General features: G+C 37.2%; 1 protein-coding gene across 3 annotated transcripts in view; it reads right to left on the bottom strand.

The window, feature by feature from the left end:
- Nucleotides 1-23,114, bottom strand: part of Ipo9 (Importin 9) — an 839,375-nt gene that overhangs the window by 638,574 nt on the left and 177,687 nt on the right. For all 3 annotated transcript variants that reach the window (XM_067141231.2, XM_067141230.2, XM_068226247.1), the window contains one exon: nt 13,101-13,202. In XM_067141231.2, coding sequence (XP_066997332.2) covers nt 13,101-13,202 — 102 coding nt within the window. The remainder of the gene's footprint in view (nt 1-13,100; nt 13,203-23,114) is intronic.

Raw genomic sequence — 23,114 nt, 5'->3', positions numbered from 1 at the left:
ATCTCTACTCACTCTGTAATGTTCATCTTTGCTTTCTTGCAGGACGGAACTGCTTTCAAGAATACCATGCCTAAAACTTTATTGTGGAGATGTCTAGTGAATGATCTGTACAGAAATAGTGAATAATAAATTCAGTATATACCCTTAAGTTAGCAGTTTCTTCTACCTGAATTCCCACCAGTTTTTTTACCTTTAACGTACACAGGGACATATATGTCACAATCATATTTTTGGAAACTGGCATGTTTCCTTCAAAACAAATTATTTCATCATTAATGTTTGTCACAAATAGACAAGTATATAATAAAATGCCATGAATGTATGCAATAGTTTCCTTGTGTACTTCAAAGGGTTAAGAATGGCAACTTTCAAAAAAATAATTTCATCTCTTGCAGAAGTGAACATTTTGCTATGAATTTCAATCACGATATCAGAATGAGCTAAAATTCTGGCATATACTTCAACAACATTTAATCCATCACCATCTACAGTGGGTTAGTCGCCTTTACCATTTTCGGCGTGTTTTGAAGAAGTGTCAAAGAGGAGACTATTTAATACAATTGAATCGGTCGGAGCTGAAAAGCATTAAGTCAGTTTTAACAACTTTTCAGGACAGAACATAACAAAAACACTATATTAATGTTCTATACTGTTGGGAAGCTACTTTGGTTAGTGGAAGGCCATTTTTAATTTAACCTCTCAGCATGGGACAACTTTCACTACCTGGCTACCCTATGCTGTGGGAGGAGTATAGCACCAAGCATGCTACAAGTGCAGGCTCTTTAGTTAATCGGGTGTAAATAACAAGCGGTTCAATGAATTTTACCAAAATGTTCAGTTAGTTATTAGTGCATAAACACACAAACAGCATAATTTACTGGAATTACCTAAGGTCAATGAAGTGGAGGAATCTTCTGATGCTTTCAAATCGAACAAGAGATATGGCTAACCAATATATAGGAGTAGCTAATACCTGTTTACTTTTATTTTTATTTTTTTTAGAAATAAGATCTCAATACAGGTTTCTGTACTATGCTCATTCACATACACAATGCACAGACTACATAAATTTCTTCTACAGTAACCGATACACATTCATTTACCCATGATCACATCAGAAATAACATACTGTGTGACCGCATGTGATGTTGAGCATAAATATCTGCCTATTCTACAACAATCTTTACGAAATAAACAGTAGAAAACAACTGAAAAGTTTTCACAGAGGATATAAGCAGTTCTTTGCAGCATTCTGACACCCGTAATCTGCCGTAAACATTTCCTTTTGCACTCTGTAAATATCCATGTCTTTTCACACAAACCCACCATCAAAAATATTACGGTCAATATTTTCCCATGTATCAAACCAACATCAATCTCACGATCACTACCTTCACTCTCAAATCCCTTATCTTTATCCTTGTTTAATAAAAATAACCTTTCCATATCATCATTCCGTAAAACAGCGTTAATTTTAGAATTGACGGTCACAAGAAAACGTTTAGCTGTAATGATGTCAACAACAGAACTTGATGGTTTTTCAGATGCGATGTAATATATGTAATTGATAAACACTCATAGATATACGCATCAAATGAAAGACTGATGCTTCATTTATGGTATATCTTATTACATATTTAATAGTTCAAGAACTATTTGCTAGATAGAAGCACAAAGCAAACGCTGCTACGTGCGTGCAATGTACATCACTCCGCGACATAGAGCACTGGGGAGTCTGCATGCAGTGTACGGCAATCCACGTTGAGTGGTTAACAAACAATTTCGAGAGTCAATTTTGAAAAAAGGGACTTAATGCCTTTCAGCTCCGTGGCCAGTTTAATATGCTATAAAACCATTTATAATGAATATTTCACATGATGTTTTGTCTAAAATGTATTTGTTACATTAGAGGACCTAAATCTTGTAGAAATATAATTTACAACACCCCTCACGAAATGGAACATTACAAGGACTATCTTTCATTATCCTTATTTGGGCACTTATTAGGTTCTCTAATGTAAATAATATGCAACCAGGACATGCCACAAAATAATATAAAATGTGCAAATCATGCAGTGTGGCAAACAAAAAGTAAGGAATAAAGCGCCGAAAGGCAGCTAGTCATTGACTTAATGTTTTCCTCCTCCAATCGCACTACACGTAGCAGTGGTTTCTGGTATAAAGAGAAGGCTGACTTAGTTGTTTCGTATGCCGCTCAAAGTTTCTTGCTTCAATCCTTCAGATTACTGAATGTTTAACACTAGAACGGCCAGAGCGGTCATTTTGACCGTTAGCGAATTTCAAGGTATTTCCACGCTCGTACTTTTTAATGCACGAAGTTGTGCTTTTGTGACTTTTAATCTTTTAGGGTTATGTACATTTATGCCAAAAATTACATCCGTAGTTGATAAGGGAACACCGATATTGTCCCTTATATAACTTGCATAAATTGCTTGTCAAGTGCCTAAATAGGCTTGTGAACAAATTGAGACTCTTATTTTTATCATTTTTCATAAAGGAATTCAATAGCAAGTCTGTCAAAATATTTCATTGTTACCTATTAGAAGTGAGAGAATATGAACAATTATTAATACTTAACAATGGATTGATCTGTATACAATACATCCCAATTCTTAACTATGTTGCTTTAAAATTAATAATTAAACATTCGCATGTTTCCCAGATCCTGGATGCTAGATATATGTCAGTAAGTGGCAGCGGTCAAAATGACCGCCCGTGGCATTTATAGGTATGAGGAAAGTTCGGCCGTTCTAGTGTTAAAATATGTGCATTTTGACATAACCAAGTGGCAAAACAGGCAAAAAATACTTTATGACATCTCCCTCAAGAACAATATTTTTTGCACCAGAAGGAATGGAACGTTGTCACCTATGATATATTTAGAAGACGATTCACACATATTAATGAACGATTATTTGCCACTCAGGCTTTATCGCATATTGAAATGTGCTTATCGATTATCGTCAGCTGCTTTGGAAATTAATTTTAATCCAGACATCAAACTGTCATTAAAATTTAGAGGGATTTTGAATGTAATGTGCACTGTTCAACTGCTGGGGAGCAAAACAGCAACTATTCCTGTCCACGAAGTACAGCAGGGTGTCCACCAAATTTAGATTTTAAAATTTGCTTACATTTCCCTGTTTTCCAGACACAAAATCCAATTTTTCTCTGACACACAACTAAAAATAAAATTAGAAATGAAGTTTCCAGCTATGACAGTAACATTGAAATACGTTTTAAAAACTTAACATCCAAAATATAAATGCGTCATTAATGTGCATATTGAATTTCAAAATTTGAAGTTGAATTTAATCTCATTAAATTTATTTTAAAATTTAAAGAAATGATTACCATTACTGCTTCAGTGAGGAAATTTCTTCATCTATAGCCACCAAAGACTGTCAAGCATCTACCATCATCCTCTTCTTTTCTTGGCTAAAATCCAGACCTCGTTACACACCGTTTCTAACATTCTAACGAAGTAGAAATGAAAGAAATCTTACTTGGAATGAGTGTTGGAGGAGAGATGTGTTCATTGCGATGTCTAGGAACCCATCATCCCACATCCAGAAGTACATTTACTTTTACAACCTAATGTCAAGTTCAGCCAGTTCTCGTCATCCCTTTCAAGTTATTTTTTTAAAAACCTTTGATTAGTGAAGTTACAGAAACATTAAATTCTGTAAGTAACATCACAGCCACAAAACATCTACTACTACTACTACTACTACTACTACTACTACTACTACTACTACTAACAACCAAAGGTGAGATTATATGGTGAATGCATACTGTCATACAACACCATTCTTTACGTGCCAGTGAAGCTAGTGTACGTTTGTTCCCAGTAATGTTTCCAAACTCTGAAATAGCTTCCAATGTTCATATCGCTCATAGTTTGGCTCTCCATTTTCATAAACAAGTTCTTGAGATGTGTAGTAAGTACATACATTTCACCATTGGTTTTGACGAGTCACTGAATAACATTTCTGATGGGCCAAATGGATCTTATAGTTCGCTGTTTCAATCCTGATACAAATGAGGTATGCACTTCTTATTTTCATTCCATGCTTCTTGGTCACTCTACCTCCTGAGATTAGTTAAATGATTTTTTCACGAGCACTGCAAGGACTCAATCTAAAAATACTCTTACAAATTCGAATGGGTGGTTCAAATGTTAATAAAAAGTTCCTTCAGGATATAAATAATTTTTTAAAATGATGATCCAGATACTCCTATTTTGGTGACCATTGGATCTTGTGGCTTGCATTCTGTGTACAATTCATATAAAGTGTCAGTAAAAGAAACGTAGTGGAATACTGCGAAGTTCATTTGTGCTCTTCACTTCTGTTTCACTAACATTAAATTTGAAGACAGAAAAGTTGGGTTCATCTCTGAAAAATGATATTAATATCATTTCATAGAAATGCTCCACTTGAATGTGTTTTTTCTGTAAATAAAGAATAGAGAACATATTACAAGAATAGCTAGTAGCACAAAGGAGAATATATGATGGTATTTCAAACCACAGAGGACTTGAAAAGGTCTTCATTAATAAAACATGCTCCATGCTGCAAGGAATGCTCATGTTTCATATGTTCAAAATTGAAAGGAGAAAAGTGAAGCATTGGAAGTTGAAGAGTCTTTGCAAAACAAAAACAAAAAAAGGAAGAGAGAGAGAGAGAGAGAAAGGTTGCTTTGTTGATAAAAGAATTAGATGAAAAGAATCAATAGTACAGCCCTCATTACCCACTTTTGCCACACATACACATATGCGCGGAATGACTGTCATTTGTTTACTTCTCGTGGAGGACATAGTCAGTGGTGCACAAGGCTGCCAACCTCTCTACTTACGAGCTAAGCCTACAGGATGGAGCCACGGTCGATTGGACGGGATAGGTTAGGGGAGGGCCATGACAAGACCAGTGATATGGAGACAAGCAGGGAGGTATAAAGACTAGCAACAACAATATGAAAATCACTAATTACTGAAGAAAATGCAAATGAATGCGAACCGTACGGAATACCATTCACGCCAATTGAGGTAGCTTAACCACCTTGTGATGTAGACAATACAGTTGACAGCCAGGTTTTGAGATCATGCTTAACTGATAAAAATCAATATGAATGGAAGCTCAGGATTCGCTGGATCAAGACACTACACACGCAAACATACTTCACAAACTCAAAATCTCTAAACCAAAAAACACTTTCATCTTACAGTGTGATGTCACTTTATTTCAAATCTTGTTTTTTATTTACATAATTATGCATGCATGATATTACAAGCTACTAGTCTTGCCCCGAAACTTGCGTTAGAAACTCAACATGGCACAGCCCAAATGGTGGCACGATGCACTACATATTTACACAAGGCTTGCCTACGTCAGCCCATTTAATAATAAAAACAAAGTTCATAATTATAACAGTAGTAGGGCAAGGGGGATTCTAAAACACAGTGTCAGCAATTTTGTGCTGAGTCAGCACAAGGGGTCATTGACCCAGAGCATACATACATACTGTTCGCACCAGATTTTGGATAAGAGAACAAGCCTAATCGCACAGACACCATCTTGGAGGTGTCTAACCTCACTTTTACGACTAGATGCCTTTCCCGACGTGGATTTAGCATAAAAAAGCAAGCATAACCACACAGTCGTCATCTTGGAAGTGACTAACCTCACTTCTATGGTGAGATGCTCTTCACGCGCATTCTCGGAGAGGCCTAACCTCACATGGCTTAGGCTTACGGTCAGACGCCCTTCCTGACGCCATCTTGGAGGGGCCTAACCTCACAGGGAATAGTTTGCAGCCAGATGCGCATCCCGACACCATCTTGCCAGATGCCCTTACCGACGCCATCTTGGAGGGGCCTAACCTAACACGGCCCTAGTTTTACGGTTAGACGTCGTTCACGACGCCATCTTGCTATGTCCCCTTCCCATCACCATCCTGGATGGGTTCTAACCTTACCAGGCCTAGTTTTACGGAATGATGCACTTCCCGATGTCAAGGGCGTAGTTTATAGCCAGATGCCTTTCCCTACACCATCTTGGAGGGGTCTAACTACACCGTCGCCATCTTGCGCCCAGTTTTACGGACAGATGCCCTTCCGTCACGATTTTGGATGGGGAAGTCTTTACGTCTCATCCGACAGACAAATAACTATCGTCACTCCTCTTCTTCTTTCTCCTAAAACCCATCTCTACTTAGGTGTGTTATCGTGAGGTCTGCTCATGGCCTTACGTCTCCATCTGATAGATATATACCCTCCCCATCACCTGGCCTCAGTTTTATGGATAGATGCCCTTCCCTCCTCATCATCCGTTCCAGTATTATGGATAGATGGCTTCCCTCCTCCTCCTCGTCTGACTTAGTTTTACAAACAGATGCCATACCTCCCCCTGGTCTGGCCTAGTTTTACGGTCAGATACCCTTCTCTCCTCCGCATTATTTATGCTAAGCTGTTGACTATTATTTTATTATTTTTAATAGTATTATTTTTGCCTCTGCAGTGTAGTAGATAATGTGATTATCACTACAGTTCAGAGCCCCCTAGCCCCCATTTTAGTCGCCTCTTACGGCAGGTTTTTTGTGTGTGTTTAGAACACTAAATTTTTTATTGTAACATTTCAAGCTTATAGATTTGATCTCTAGAACCTTTTAATTGTCTACTGCAATGTTCACATCACTTAGATATTAAAAATTCTGTGTTCAGAAAATTCAGCACAATAATCGTTAAGGCATTTAGTCTCTATAGTCTTTCGTTTGTAGAAAAAACCTACAGAATGTATGTCAGGGATAAAAGGAGATTGTAGGTTCGAACCCACTGTTATAAAAAGCCAAGCAAATGCTGGGGGGCTGTATCATTCAACTCATAAATTTATTATTATACCCCCCAAAGGCATAGGAGTGATGAAGGAAGCGGCTGTAGCCTTAATTAAGGTACAGTCCCAGCATTTGTCTGGAAAACCAACATCAGGTTTGAGAGGCAGAGGATATTGTGAGCAGTAGAGCAAAGGGGCTCCCAAATTCGCTGAGTCAGCATTTTTTTTGCTGCATCAGCACCCGAGGTCATTGACCCCTAGTACTGTACCTAGGCGGGTTCTGATCCTGAGGTCATTGACCTCTAGTATAGAAGAAGGGCTAGGCCGATTTGTGGATTTTGCATAAGAGAGTGAGCCTAACCTCACAGTCGCCATCTTGAGGGGCGCAACCTCACTTTAACGGCTAGTTGCCCTTCCCGACGCCTAAGAGAGCAAGCCTAACCTCACATCCGTCATATTGAAGGGGTATCCTTAGTTTTACAAGATGCCCTTCCCGACGCCAATTGCACAAGATGGCGGCTATACACAGCTCCTTATGAGACGGCCTAGGGGCGCTTGCGCAAGATGGCTGCTATACATAGGCTCTTATGAGACTCACCAGGGACGCTTGCGCAAGATGGCTGCTATCTAATTGCACAAGATGGCTGCTATACATAGGCTCTTATGAGACGGCTTAAGGGCGCTTACGCAAGATGGCTGCTATACATAGGTTCTTATGAGATGGCCTGGGGATGCTTGCGCAAAATGGCGGCTATCTAATTGCACAAGATGGCTGCTATACATAGACTCTTATGAGACGGCTTAAGGGCACTTGTGCAAGATGGCTGCTATACATAGGCTCTTATGAGACGGCCTAGGGACGCTTGCGCAAGATGGCAACTATCTAACTGCATAAGATGGCAACCATACATAGCTTCTTATGAGGCGGCCTAGGGGCGCTTGTGCAAGATGGCTGCTATACGTAGGCTCATATGAGACGGACTAGGGACGCTTGCGCAAGAGGGCGGCTATACACAGGCTCTTATGGGCAACTGCGCAAGATGGCCGCTATACATAGGATCTTATGGAGAAAGATGCCAGCCATGGGCGATTGCACAAGACTGCAACTATACAAAGGTTTATATAGAGAAAGCTAGCTTAGAAGCTACTGCACAAGATGGCGGCTATACACAGGCTCTTATGAGACGGCTATGGGCGATTGCACAAGATAGCCGCTATACATAGGCTCTTATGGAGAGAGATGTCAGCCATGGGTGATTGCACAAGATGGCGACTATATACAAGCTCTTATGAGACGCCTATGGGTGATTGCGCGAGATGGCGGCTATACGTAGGCTCTTATGAGACGGTCATGGGCAATTGCGCACGATGGCAGCTATACAGGGGCTCTTATGAGGCGGCCAAGGGTGCTTGTGCAAGATGGTGGCTACACACAGGCTGTTATGGAGAAAGCTAGCTTAGAGACTACTGCACAAGATGGCGACTGCTCTTATGAGATGGCCTAAGGGCGCTTGCGCAAGATGGCAGCTGCTCTTATGGAGAAAGCCGGCTGAGGGGGCTTAATGCAAAAAATGGCGTCTATACACATGCTCTTATGAAGAAAGCTAGCTTAGAGGCTACTGCACAAGATGGCGGTTATACATAGGCTGTTTCCTCTTCCTCCTCTGTCAAGGCTTAGCTTTATGTCTCTATCAAACAAGTTTAAACATGCATTCTACTGTGCAAGACGGCGGCTATACACAGCCTCTTATGAAGAAAGCTAGCTTAGAGGCCACAGCACAGGATGGCAGCTATACATAGGCTGTTATGACCTCCTCCTTCTCCTCTGTCAAGGCATAGCGTTATGTCTCTATCGAACAAGTTTGAACATGCATTACTATAACGACGCGATCTTATGCTTAAGGCGAAGTGAGCACGTGCTATTATTCTGTTTTAACCTGCAGCGATGATGTCATCACAGTTGTGCATGTTTAGACTTGTTCGTTTTCTTGAGCCTTTGTAGATAGAATGAGTAGGTGTAAGGAGGCAAAGGAATGCATTAAGTACAACATTTTGAATGCAATAAAATATTTATTTTCAATGTACTACAACAGTTTTCGTTTTGCTGCTGACAAGCTTGCTATGCTTCTTAACAGCATTTTGTGAAGAGGTAGCAGGCTTCCGAAATTGTAATGCCTCCTGAAACATTCAAATTAAACAAAACATTCAGAAATATATTATACTATATGTTATGTTTTACAAAGAAGATAATGCAGTTCTTACCTTGTTGTTATTCTTGTTTGTTTTCATCGTCATCATGTTCTACAAAAACTTCATCCATACACTGCGTACAGTGTTCAATCTTCGGATTTGGTCCATCCCAATCATCATCACCATTTTGTCCTCGATGCTTGTAATGACGTTGACAGGTTCTGCATAAAGCTACATCAATTGACATCTTACTATGGGGAGGAAGGATGTCTCGAAAATAATTTACGAAAGGAGCAGCGTACGTAGATAAAAATCCTGGTAGTAAACACTGAATCAGATGTTTCGGCATCTGAGATAAGGTTCCATGTTTATAGAACATCTTAATAGCCTTACTAACTTGTGTAACATAAATAAACAGCACAATGATAATCAGAACGGGAACAGAAATATTACATATAAAATAAGGGTGAGACTATCCTCCAGAACATACTTTAATTTAGGGTGATAAAATTTTCAAAATTTAAACAAATGGGACACCAATTAAGGCTGAAATTAATCAGAATTTTATCTAAACATTTGTTATTACTATGTGTTTATACTAGGTATAATGTTAGTGAACGGTAAGTGGTCAGTTTTATTTAAAGTAATAAATACTACTGTTTACAATAATTTTTTTTTTTTTTTTGGTGGATTAATGTTGCACTAACACACTGAACGTTTTTGGCGACACAAGGATAGGGAAGGTAGAGGCCATGACTTTAATTAAGGTACAGCCCCAGGGCTGCAGATGGTGGGATTAGAACCCACCATCTCACGAATGCAAGCTCAGCAAAGTGGCCCTAACCACATGGCCAAATCGCTAAGTTTATAATAACTAGGATATAATATGTAAGTAGCATGACTACTTGATCTAATTAATTCAATTAAATTGAGAGAAAGTCCACCTTTCAATACATACATTATCTTGTCATAACAAGAAATGCATTTATTAGATTTATATCACAAGTATATCTTTTGTCCTCTTTTTGTGGAACAACTTCACATCGAGAAGATAAAAAAATATATGTATAAAATGACAACAGACATATTAACCTTTTCACTCCCAAGTATCTTTCCTGCTTATGCATGCCCCATCCCGGGTTATTTTGGATAATTTCACACTAGCTGAAATCAGCTAATATTTATTTTATATTTACAACTATTTATAAAGTTTTATGACCAAAAATGAAATTAAAACATTATCCCTTCATATTTTCATCGAAACTTCACTACTGTGTGGTAAATATCCATGCAGGGGTGTACACAAAGTGAAGCACTACACTTGACACATTCATATCTAGTTTCCTTCCTCTTATGGCTTGTCTTATTTGTCCTGGAACACACTACACATTCTCTGGTAGGCCCTTTCTTGCTCGCTGTAGCTGGTATAGGAGACAGAAAGTGTCTTTCCACAAGTCTCATTGGTAGTGGACAGGATGATGAACGGCCTCCTTTCCTGGTAGTTTCCTGACGGCTGCCAAACTGCTCCAGCATTTGGCGAATGAGGTTCAGTCTGAACTCCTTCAGGGACATGTTTGATCCTGTTAGCATCTTCATTATCATGCCGGCAGTCCTAACAATAATGGCCAGAATATGAAAGAAAATTTTTTTGTACCATTTGGTACACTTTCTTCCCGACTTGATGAAGCTGAGCTGCATATCAGCAGAATCCACTGGTCCCATGTTTTCATTATAATCCACTATCAATTTGGATTTTAGGGTCTGCTTATCACACTTTGTTACGGTCACCATTTCACTGTCATGCATTGCTGAAAGTGTATACACTTCTTTCTTGTCACACCAGCGAATAAATAACAATTTATCAGTATGATGAACTTCTGTCTCTCCTTTCTTGAGTTTCTTCTCACCTGGTCCTGGCAAGCCTTGTCTATTTCTTCTCACAGTTCCACATACATTTGTACCTTTCTCGTGGAGTTTCTCACAAAGAAATGGAGACATATACCAATTATCAATGAAAAGCTTATGCTCCTTGTCAAAATATGGCCTCATCAGTGTCAAAACAACCCTTCATGATATCCCAGCCTCTTTCAATTCCTCAAAGTCAATTTCTGTACCTTTACCAACATATATGATAAAACCCAGAATGTAACCAGTTTCACAGTCAGCTAACACAAAGAGTTTCAAACCAAACCTCGACCTTTTTGATGATATGTACTGGAGGATTGACAAACGGCCCTTGAAAAGCACTAAAGTTTCATCAATGGCAGGGTTTCCAAATGGCACTATCACTTTATTTGGATGCATCAGAGCTGTTATTACTAGTCTAATTTTATGTAGCCTATCTCCAGGTGTCATTGTACTGTTGTCATTGAAATGTAGCATTCTTAGAATCATCTGATATCTGTTGCGACACATGACGTTTCCAAACATTGGAGTATTTATGAGAGGATCTAGGCTCCAGTACTCTGCAACACTGGGCTTCCTTACATAACTCATCAACATGGTTAGAGGAAAAAGAAAAACCCAATCAATTCAGCCTCATCTACATTGTGCTATGCATTCATTTGCTGTTATGAGACATTAGGAGTTGCCTGCACCTCGCAAAAATATTTGTCTCCTTTGATATGTGAGAAAACAAATCCTTTGCGAATAACATAATGAATATTTCGTATTTGGTGGAATGTTCGTTGAGGTTAAGTTCGTCCCTAATGCCAGACTGGGTTGGGTCAAAATCATATTTCATTGGTGTAAAATTAGCATTATTTATCCAGGTTCTACGAGAAACTGTATGCGGTGGCACTAACCTCGGTCGTTTCCGCACCATGTGATCAGGTTGGATTTCTAATTCCTCCTCCTCACCTTCAGATAAATCACTCCTACTATCACTTTCCACAGAATCATTCACTAATATATCATTTTCACTATCCTCGTAATAGTCAGACTCGTCATCATTACCTAAAACATCTAAAATATCACTTTCTCTCAAACTTTGTTTACTAGTGCTTGTGGATGCAGCCATGTTGGGCGACTCAAGACAGCTGTCAAAGAATAGTGTAAGGGTCGAGACTAAATATATGGCACTGGCGATGTATCGAGATAGCTGTGTTCTTCTCTCAGCATTGTCAGAAGATGCCATCTCATGTTCAGCGACAGAACTGGAACATACAACTAAATTCGGCACCGGGAGAGAGCGGGGCATTTGAAATATGAGTTAACTCATGGTTGGGACAGCAGAAGACACTCCGATGTCTGAGTTAACTCAGGCGTGGGAGTGAAAATGTTAATAAATATTAATACATCTTAGTAAACATTTTAAAAGTTCTTAAAACATTGTGTGTAACACTTCGTCTTCTTTCTTCTCATGCAATTCTTTGAATGCTGTGTCCTTATGATAATGTTTTAAATTCTTATAGAGTACTATGCTTTTTACATTGTTGATTCATAGTTAAAATTGTCAAAATATCCGTTAAGTTGTCAAAATATATTGGCTTTTACGATAACGGCTTTGTGAACCCAGCTAGGGAAACTCCTCTGAATTTTTAGTTCTGCTACAATACGACTATAGTGTATTGCATTCACCGGTGTGGCTTGATGTTAAATTATTTTAGGAGTTTCTCACCTGGTCCCTTTAGAACGTGTCTTGTCCTTGTAATGTGTAGCCTTTTGGTAAAGTCTGACAGAAAACAACATAAGGAAATACGTTGTGGAATTCAAATACCTACCACAATGAAATTAGCATCAAAGCAGGAGAGAGAATTAGAAGAAAGATTTGAAAATTTCTGAATCAAATGACAAATTGTTCTAGCCCAGTGACAACAAGGCACTGGGCAAATTTGGAAATTTATCACAAATAAGGATAACTTCATGCAAAAATTAATCAATGCATTTCATTAACTTCTATAGGAAAGATAAAATTTCAACAAAATTTAACAGTATTTCCACTAGGGTACAATTATTATCTACAGTATGTGTTAACATTTAGATCAGATCACAACTAAATTCATTAAAAGATAATACAGTCAAGCAATAAACTCAACAGATTTATTTGTTTAAACTCACCGCAAGTAAAGCTTGGGCTCCCAGTCTAACAGAAGCAGTAAAGGAAGGTTCTCGTCCAATATCTTCAGCGTAGCGGCTTGGATCAGTGTCCCATGAACTTTCCTATGGGGGTAAGAATGAAAAATCCACAATAGAGATATGAAAAGATGTAATGAATATATGAAAGTGAAAAGCAATTTAGATCACAAATCACTTTCAAGAACCTGGAAATAAATAACAGAAAGTAAGAAAAACACACACAGAATATTTAACTTTCTACTTAGAATTAAGTAAAACATCCTTGCTCTGATGAAGGAGAGTCTTTAAATGTTGACCAATGTTGAGTCATAAAACGTGCTTGCCTCTTACCCGGAGGCTCCGGTTTCGATTTCCAGCCAGGTCAGGGATATTTAACCAGATATGAGGACTGGTTCAAGGTCCATTCAAACTACGTGATTAAAATTGAGGAGTTATCTGACAGTGAGATAAAGCCCCGGTTGAGAAAGCCAAGAACAAAGGACAAGAGGATCCGTCGGGCTGACCACATGACACCCTGTAATCTGTAGGCCTTCGGGATGAGCAGCGGTCACTTGGTAGACCATGGCACTTCGGGGCTGTAGTGCCAATGCTCACCCAGCTCTCTCCCAATAAGTTTGCTACGTGGCGAGTAGAGAGGCCCATCAAAGTTTACAATTTTCATGTTCTGTATTGATGACAGTATACCGTATTTACGCAAATAATCCCCGCCGCCAAATAATCCCTGCACCCTAATTTTAGGAAGGTTCATTTCGAAAAAAAAAAAAAAAAAAAAAAAAAAGTCAACATTGACTCAAATAAAACCCGCAACCCCAATTTCATGTGTCAAATTTTTAAAAAATTCGCAGGGATTATTTGCGTAAATACCCATATTTATTTAAAAAAACAATTGGCCACACATATAACAAAAATAGATAGCATAATACTTCTAAGTAGACGTGAAAATTGGTATTTGGAATCTCCAAACATGTTTGGAGGGATGTAATCACTATTGTATGCTTCTGTTGTGGTTGGTAGTGTGCTGTGTAGCAAAAACTATAGCATACATCATGTTTTGGAAATATACCATACAAAATACAAAAACTGAAAATGTGTGCAAGTGGTTTAACAATATAATTATTGAGATATATCATCGTTTCAGAAGGTACATTGCCAAAACCTGGCTATGTTCTATTTTTTTAAGTCTTAGTAAGATAGATTAGGTAAATCTTCCTTAGTAGGATAGAACAACACAGAGGAAGGTAAGTAAGACATTTCAATATAGGTGTTATTTGACTTACAGATATATCAGAAACAATACTATGACCAATATTGGTAAAATAAGAATTATTTTCTGCAACTACTTCCTTTTTATCCAGTATTAGTATACTCTCTATAGTATAAATTTCACTGATGCATACATTCTTACTAGTTTCTAGGTTTGTTTCTTCTTTAATGGTTTTCCACAACCTTTCAGGGCCATTTCACTTTCTAATCTGTCTGAACAGTATTTAATTTTCATTATCTTTATAATATTTGTAATAAATTTTGATACTTTTCACATCTGTTTCTCAGTTCAGTATTGAAAGGTTCATTTTTAAGTTTTCCAGTCATTTTCTCTCTCATGTTTATTGATTTCACAATGTCAGCTGTCATTAAAGGTTCATTATTTTAATATTTACCGGGCTATTTAAAGTTGTACTGGCACAAGGAACAACCATGAAAAAAGAAAAAGAAATAAGAACACCCAAAAGCAAAACACAGCGCAAATATCAAAAACACCAGAACAAGCAACAAGTTCAACTTACCTTGGCATCAGTAATTTAAGTAAATCAAATTTGGAAGCTACCTATAAAAACACCAAAATAAAGTATAAGGCCTGGATTCATACGGAAACTAAACACTTGACAAGTAACCAGTGATACTCAGTGTTTCAAACGAGAAGACAAGACCTTGTAAGATGGAAAGAAAGTATTTAATGAATAGAAATAAATAAATTTACAAGTAATCACAACTGGGAGATGGGTCAAAAAATTAGAATTATTAATTGAAGTTCACAGACTGAAATTTTTTACAAGGGTAGAAAATGAATGATGCATAATGGAAAACAATTGTCATTTAAAATTATAAATATTTAACAGGAAATAAACCAATTAAAATAGTATTGTATGGTAAAAATTTCTGTTAATTGGATCCAATATGAGTTCTAATTAAATATGCAGTTTAAGTAGGGACCTTACTGAAAGTTGAAATTTGTTTCAACCTAGTTAACCTTTCAAATTTAAATGATTAAATACATAATCATAGTAACACACTCCCAGATGATAATCACCTAACATTAAAATAAAATTGGAGTTTTCCAACTAAAATTGCAGAAGAAAAATCACAAAATGAATCAAGATGATCATCCAAGGCTCAGAAAAGGCCTGCATAACAAAGCACCCCCACAAAAGTAGAAACACTACCCTAATAAAAATGGAGAGAAATAAAAACAAAACACTGATGTAAATCAGAATTGGGAGTAGCAAAGAAAATGTAAAATAAAGAATCAGGAGAATCAAATTTCAACTCTACATACCATGGTGGTGATAATAATAATTATTACAAGAAATACTTTAGAAGGTATGATTTAAATTTGCTTATTGAATTTAATATAAGGTGCCCTTGAAAGCGATATGAAGGACTTATGTGGTAGAATTACACCCAACTCCAGAAGAAGAAGAAAAAGAAGAACAAGCACCACAAAGAAGAAAATAAGGAAGATACCTCAAAAGGAATACATGAGAAAATACCAAACTCCAGCATAAACCTCAACTAACCTTTTCACTCCCAAGTTTTTTTTAACCTTATGCATGTCCCATACCAGATTTTTCTTGATGTTTCGACGATGTTTCAAATAGGCTAAAAATAACTTGTATTACTACTGGACAGTCATGGTACGACAAATTTAGCAATAGTTTTCTCTTGGCACTTTTTACTAGAACTTGACAAATGTCTACAGCTTGTTCTACAACAACTTATCTTCACTATACTCATAAAAGTCAGGCTCATCATTATTCTCTAACATTTCTAAAATATAATCTTCCTTCATGCTTTCTTTACACTTCTGCGCACTCATCTTAGAAGACAGCTGTGAAAGAAAACCACAAGGCACATAAGTATTGTCAAAATACGGTAAAGCAATTTAGAAATTGTCCGTCGTCTGAACAGAGCATGTGATGAACTACAAATTTACAGCGTTAGACTGGACTCGGATGTGGAGAAGAGTGCAGTGCTTGAAATGAGAGTTAAATCATGTTTGGGACAGCGGGAGAGATGCTGACATCCGAGTTAACTCGGACATGGGATGGAAAAGGTTAAATAATAAAACACATTCCTGTTCACCTTACATTCATAGGCATTTATGAGGTAGAACTAGCAATTACCAGCGGCTTCGTTCGCGTGGATTTTGTAATTTGATCAAAAAGTAATCGTTCCTCGGCATTGTACTAACAAGGGAACATCGGCAATGGGTAAGTCGCCGATCGCGATGAAACTTGGAAAACACATTGAGATACACGTAAAAATGATGTGGGCATCAATTTTGGGTGCCAACATTCATTAGGGCGTTAACTACGGGGCCTAAAAGTTGCGACATTTCAAATTCCGCGCGATCAGCGATGAAAACCTGCTGGCCAATGCTAAGCTGGCACACTGCGTAGCTGGAGACACGCCTCTGAACCTCCTCCCCTCCCCGCTCCAATTTGTTCGCCACCGCACATTCCCCTTCTCCCCGCGCTTGCCGGCCGCTTAGCTGTCGAAGAGAACCGGTTCTACACTTTGTGTACTCTATCAGCCTTCCTCATATCTCTCCTTTGTAATTTCCACGTTGTATTAGTCAGTTTACTTTTGCTGAAATGTTTATGAAAACGTTTGCACCGGGTGAGTTGGCCTTGCGGTTAGAGGCGCGCGGCTGTGAGCTTGCATCCGGGGGATAGTGGGTTCGAATCCCACTGTCGGCAGGCCTGAAGATGGTTTTCCGTAGTTTCCCATTTTCACACCAGGCAAATGCTGGGGTTGTACCTTAATTAAGGCAACAGCCGCTTCCTTCCAACTCCTAGGCCTTTCTTATCCCATCGTCGCCATAAGACCTATCTGTGTCGGTGCGACGTAAAGCAATTCGCAAAAAAAAAAAGGTATGGTGCCTGTTGTTAATTGTGTTTTGTTTCGGTTTTCTTTTCACTATTTTTTTAATGTTTCGAATAGACCAAAGATTGTTTTTGTTTACTATCAGTTATTGACGGGGAGTTTGCCCGATGTAATTGTTACGGAGTAATTTATTGTGTTGCCTTGTAATTGTTTTTTTGTTGTACCAGTTCGTACAATACCCATTTAACTGTTTGCATATGTAACTGCCATTATACCCAGAAGACTGTAGTGTGATACTTTAATATCGGTACTTGTTGAATACATAGACCTTCGTCAGCTATAATGCAAAAGTACCGGTACAGTAAGACTACAGGTCTGCCTGTGATTACTGTATATCTATTGCATTTATAAATGCACATCTTTTTTATGTTTCAAGGCTTTTCTTATTACGTCAAATTTTACTACATTCCATGTCATACTCATATCGACGTTGCCTATCCATTAAATTAATTTATATTCGACAACCATTGCTGCAATTGAAATGTGTTGTGCCTGTCACTGCAAAACATAAATAAATCGTTCAGTACAAGCACAAATAAAAACATTCTACCTATAGGCCTATTCCTTATACCAGAGTACGCAATACGGAAAATACCTGTACTTTCAAACTCGGAGTTTATAACTGTTGTTGTCGTCCGCGATGTCGTTTCGTTATGACACAACTGGTAGCGTACACAAAATGGGCGGGGGGGGGGGGGGGAGGGGTCATAAAAAGAAGATCTGGACCTATAACCAGGTTTTGATATCACGAGGTACCGAATCTCATTACATTCATTGAGATCCTCTACCCGGGCACGTAATTTCTTTAGATAAAAAGGTATTTAACGTTGTTTAAAAGTGGGAGATTTATTTAGTGGTGGGTGATTTAATTTAATTAATTCCATATGTATGTCCACTCTAAAGGAACTATCGACAGCTTTAAGGCGTTTTAGAAGTAAATAATAATTTAAGCGTAGGTAGGACGTGGTACCCCCTCCCACGTTTGACCTTGCCCGGTGGTACTTAACTCGGAGTTGTACCCGCGAATGTGACAACTCACCGGAATGAGCAGGAATGAAAATATAACATTTGAATAAAATATGGGTATATTAGTGTAGGTTATTTATTATCATTATGTGTGAAACGGAACGTCATTTAAAGAATTTCAATAATTACAGTACGAAAAGAAGCAATGTATAGAGTCGGTCCCGTTGAACAGCTAAGCAGCCGGAAAGCGCGGGGAGAAGGGGAACGTGCGATGGCGAACCAATTGGAGCGGGTAGGGGAGAAGGTGCAGAGGCGTGTCTCCAGCTACGCAGTGTGCCAGCTTAGCATTGGCCAGTAGGTATTCATCGCTGATCGCGCGGAATTTGAAATGTCGCAACTTTTAGGCCCCGTAGTTAACGCCCTAATGAAAGGTGAATGATGCCGACATCATTTTTACGTGTACCTCAATGTGTTTTCCAAGTTTCATCGCGATCGGCGACTTACCCATTGCCAATGTTTCCTTGTAAGACATTATCTGAAAATTCCTAAAGTATAAAAACTCACCCAAAAATTGAGTTCCATTTACCCCAGAAATTCTTTGTAAACCACGTTTGTAGCATTACCTTTTGGAGCTACGACGACCATGCGACGTAGAACTATACAAGTGAGAAACAGTCTTCCCTCAAGTCGAAAAAATAAACACGTATGTCTTTACTTTTAAAGGAGATTCCACATACCAATTTTCATGTTTGTAACATCTTCACTTTTTGAGGTATAAGTATCCTCATAAAAGTAATTCAACTCCTTTTTCACCCCCTCCCTTCCCTACCCGTTATATTGATTTCCCCCTCCGCAAAAGTGCGTGTTTCTTTATTTTTAAAGGAGATTCCAAATTCTAATTTTCACGTTTTTAACATCCTTAGCTTTTGAGATATAAGTATCCTCATACAAAGAATTCAACTAATTTTTCAATTCATTCACCCCCCTTTAGTGGATTTTCCAAAGACCAAAGAACACGTATTTCTTTACTTTGAAAGGAGATTCCAAATACAAAATAATGTTCATGCCTCTTAACATCTTCAGTTCTGAGATATAAGTATTTTTTCACTTCCTTTCACCCTCCCTGCTTAAGTCAATTTTCCGAAAACCAAAAATACTTGTTTCTTTATATATAAAGGAGCTTCCAAATGCCAATTATCATGACACCGACATCTTCAGTTTTGAGATATATGTCTCCTCATAAAAAGGAATTAAACTCCTTTTTCATCGCCCATGCCCTGAAGTAGATTCCCCCCACCCCAAATGCGTGTTTCTTTATTTTTGAAGGAGATTCCAAATACTAATTTTCATGTCTGTAACATCTTTAGTTTTTGAGATATAAGTATCCTCATACAAAGTATTCAACTAACTTTTCAATTAAATCAACCCCCTTATGTGGATTTTTCAAAGATAAAAGATTACGTGTTTCTTTTCTTTGAAAAAAAATTCCAAATACAAATTTTCATGTCTGTAACTTCTTCAGTTTTTGAGATATAAGTATACTTATGAAAAGAATTCAACTGCTTTTTTCACTCCACCTCCGCCCGTTAAGTTGGTTTCCCCCCACCCAAAAAATGCGTGTTTCTTTATTTTTAAAGGAGATTCCAAATACCACTTTCCACGTTTGTAACCTTCAGTTTTGAGATATAAGTTCCTCCAGAAAAAGAATTCAATTTTTTTTACTTCCTTGCACACTCTCCACTCAAGTTGATTTTCCAAAAACAAACAGTACCCATTTCTTTAAAAGAGCTTCCAAATACCCATTATCACGACTGTAACATCTTCAGTTTTTGAGATATGTATCCTCGTAAAAGGAATTCATTAGATGTGATAAATATCATATTTGATCCGTATTGATGATATTTGATTGGAATAATAACAATAATTTAATTTATTAATTTGACCACCTAATCAATACAATAAGTCTTGTCTTTGTTGATTTACATTGACAGGTTAACTAAAATGGTACATGTTTCGCCTTGTATATAGGCATCATCAGCCATTGCCCTAACCTTGAAATAAAATCAGGCACCTGATTTACATATACATGAAATGAAACAAATTTTTAAAAAGCCTTGGAGAGACTTGAACTAAAATTAACATATGGTAAAAGACTTGTAATAATGTTGGTTTTGAAGATATTACAATGAGTGAGGAAAGATACAATTGGTGAAAGTATTTGTTATATATTGACATTAGAAGGCTTCTATTATAATTAAAATGAAGAAAGCAACAGTCTGTTATGAATAAGTGATAAGATTGCTATAAAATTATGTTGGCCGACCAGCGGTTACAACGAAAATGACTATTAAAATCGTATTTAATCAGAAAATAATGTTGAATAAAATAATGGTCAAGTGACCTGTAATTATTTGTTTACATGAGATAAGAGTTAAAAGTCAATGGCATATGGTGAAGTTTTGGTTAACTTTGATCAAAAACTACGAAGTTGTAGTTGAAGGTTGAAGAACAATGTTTAAATTGGACCTCTATGGACCACTTAAACATTTTATTACGATTTTTTCACACAATTAACAACATGTTTCTGGTTTCCTTTTACAGATTCAACTGTCACACTTCCGTTTCGACTAGAATGTCAATAAACCCATATTCTTAACAACATTTTAGCATTGCATCAAATTTCAAATGAAACTCGCCAGCAAAAAGTCTTTTTAAATTATATCAAACAAACAACCATTTCTTTTTTCCATGGCGTCATCAATGGCTTGGGCAGATGCCATAATGGAATTTTTCAAGATGTACGTAACTGAGTTAAGCTTGAGGTAAAATAAATATTCTTGAATTAATCCACCGGGTAGTAGAATACCAGAGAGAAAGATATGTATATGAGATTACTTACATCAGGCGAGATGAAAATTAAAGAAGATAATCCAAATATTTATGATTAATGATAACACTCTCACCATGACACACAGACGATTTTAAAATTTAGAAAAGCAACATCACAAACTGATACTTAAAATCAGACTAATTTAGCCTACCCTGGAGATACAGAACAATGAATCGAATGCAATGTGCCGAGCAGAACACGTGTCCCTAAGGACGCACAGAAATGCACATCTTCCAAATCTGGGATATTAGAGCATCCAATGTAAAGGCAGTCCTGTAGCAAGCTCAATTGACCAAGACGCCACTTTTGTGCATGCATGCAAGTATTGATTTTGAGAGCCAAATCGTCACATCCAAGCATGGACACAACAATTAAATATCACATATTGGAATAAGTTGAAACAGCAAAATAACATCAATTAAACAGGTGTACCAAATACAGAAGTAGTTTCCCAATGTACGGGTTAAATATGGTCCAAGTAATAGTGCCTCACTTATGCATGTTACAAAAGTATTTACTAGTTGTATGTTTTTTTTTTTTTTTTTTTTTTTTTTTTTTTTTTTTTTTTCTGTACAACTAGCAAATACTTCATCATCATTATTTAAAGTAATGGTTTAACTGGCGAACTGTTAGATTCTATATATCTAGTGTCATCATTATTTAAAATAGTGGTTTAACTGGTGAACTACTAGGTGTTATCCATCTACTGACATCATTTAAAACTAGCTGCAGTCCTGTCGTTGACGGGACAATCATATAGAATGTGCCAAGTTATCTAGCTCCCTAGCTACTTTCTGAAAATATTCAGGCATGCTCTTTTACTTGGGACCTAGCAGTAATCTCATCCATCGGACATGAGTGGCAGCAGAAGAGACAAATCACATAACAACAATGGTCAATATAATGTTATTGTTGATCAGTTTTATGAGCTTTTGATATTGTAGGCTTTCACATTTAGTTTTCTTCCAAATCTGGGATATTAGAGCATCTAATATAAAGGCAGTCCTTCCTTTTCAACTTTTTCTCAGTTTTTATAATCATTTGCACATTTTTCTTGTTGATACGGGCTGATGACCACACGGTTTTACACCTTAAGGCAGTCATAACAAAAACGATCGCTAGTGAACATGATTAAACAATATTTCCGTGTTAACAATGCTTGATGTTGATATGGATTAAGTAACAAAAGTTTATATTCAATATTCTATTATCATAGTACGGTAAAACTGTATAAGACATAAGTGATTGGAACTTGTATTCTCTATAAATTTTGTTACAGTATGTAATAATTTTTGATAGGACCAATAAAATAGGTTTATTAAAAATTAAATTTTAAGCACCTTCCCCTAAACTACCATTTCTCCAGTGTGAATGAAAATTATTTATAACCTAGATTGTATCACCTTATTCCCAGACTATAAATATCGATTTTCATTAAATTCTGTTCACCCATTTTCTTGTAATTTGCTGTTGATATGGACTTAGTAACAAAAATCGAAATTCATGAATATCTCTGTTATCATAGCCGGTATGGTAAAAATGTAATGTAAAAGACATAAATGATTGGAAATTTAATTCTATATAACTTTAGTTATGTAGTATTTACCGATAGGACCATTAATAACATGGATATTTGAGAATTAAATCCTTGGCCTTCCCCAAAACTACTCTTTCACTCAGCATGAATAAAATTATTTATAGCCTAAATTGTAGTGCATCATTCCCCGAATCAACATACCGATTTTCATTAAATTTTCTTCAGCCATTTTCTTGTGATGCCCATACATACATACATACATACATACATAGAGAATTGACAGAAAATTAAAAAGTGCATTTCCTTGTTACTGTGGACATGACTAATACAGACAACCATTATTTTTCAATTCTGAGCAATGTACAGACAAAACTCTTACTTCATATATATATATATATAGATTGATTGTGGTTTTACTGGTGAATTGTTAAGTATTATA

This window comes from Anabrus simplex, chromosome 2 (genome assembly GCF_040414725.1).
Source record: "Anabrus simplex isolate iqAnaSimp1 chromosome 2, ASM4041472v1, whole genome shotgun sequence".
Taxonomy (NCBI): Eukaryota; Metazoa; Arthropoda; class Insecta; order Orthoptera; family Tettigoniidae; genus Anabrus; species Anabrus simplex.
Note: the sequence above shows the minus strand (reverse complement) of the source record. Positions and strands in the feature narration are given on the sequence as shown.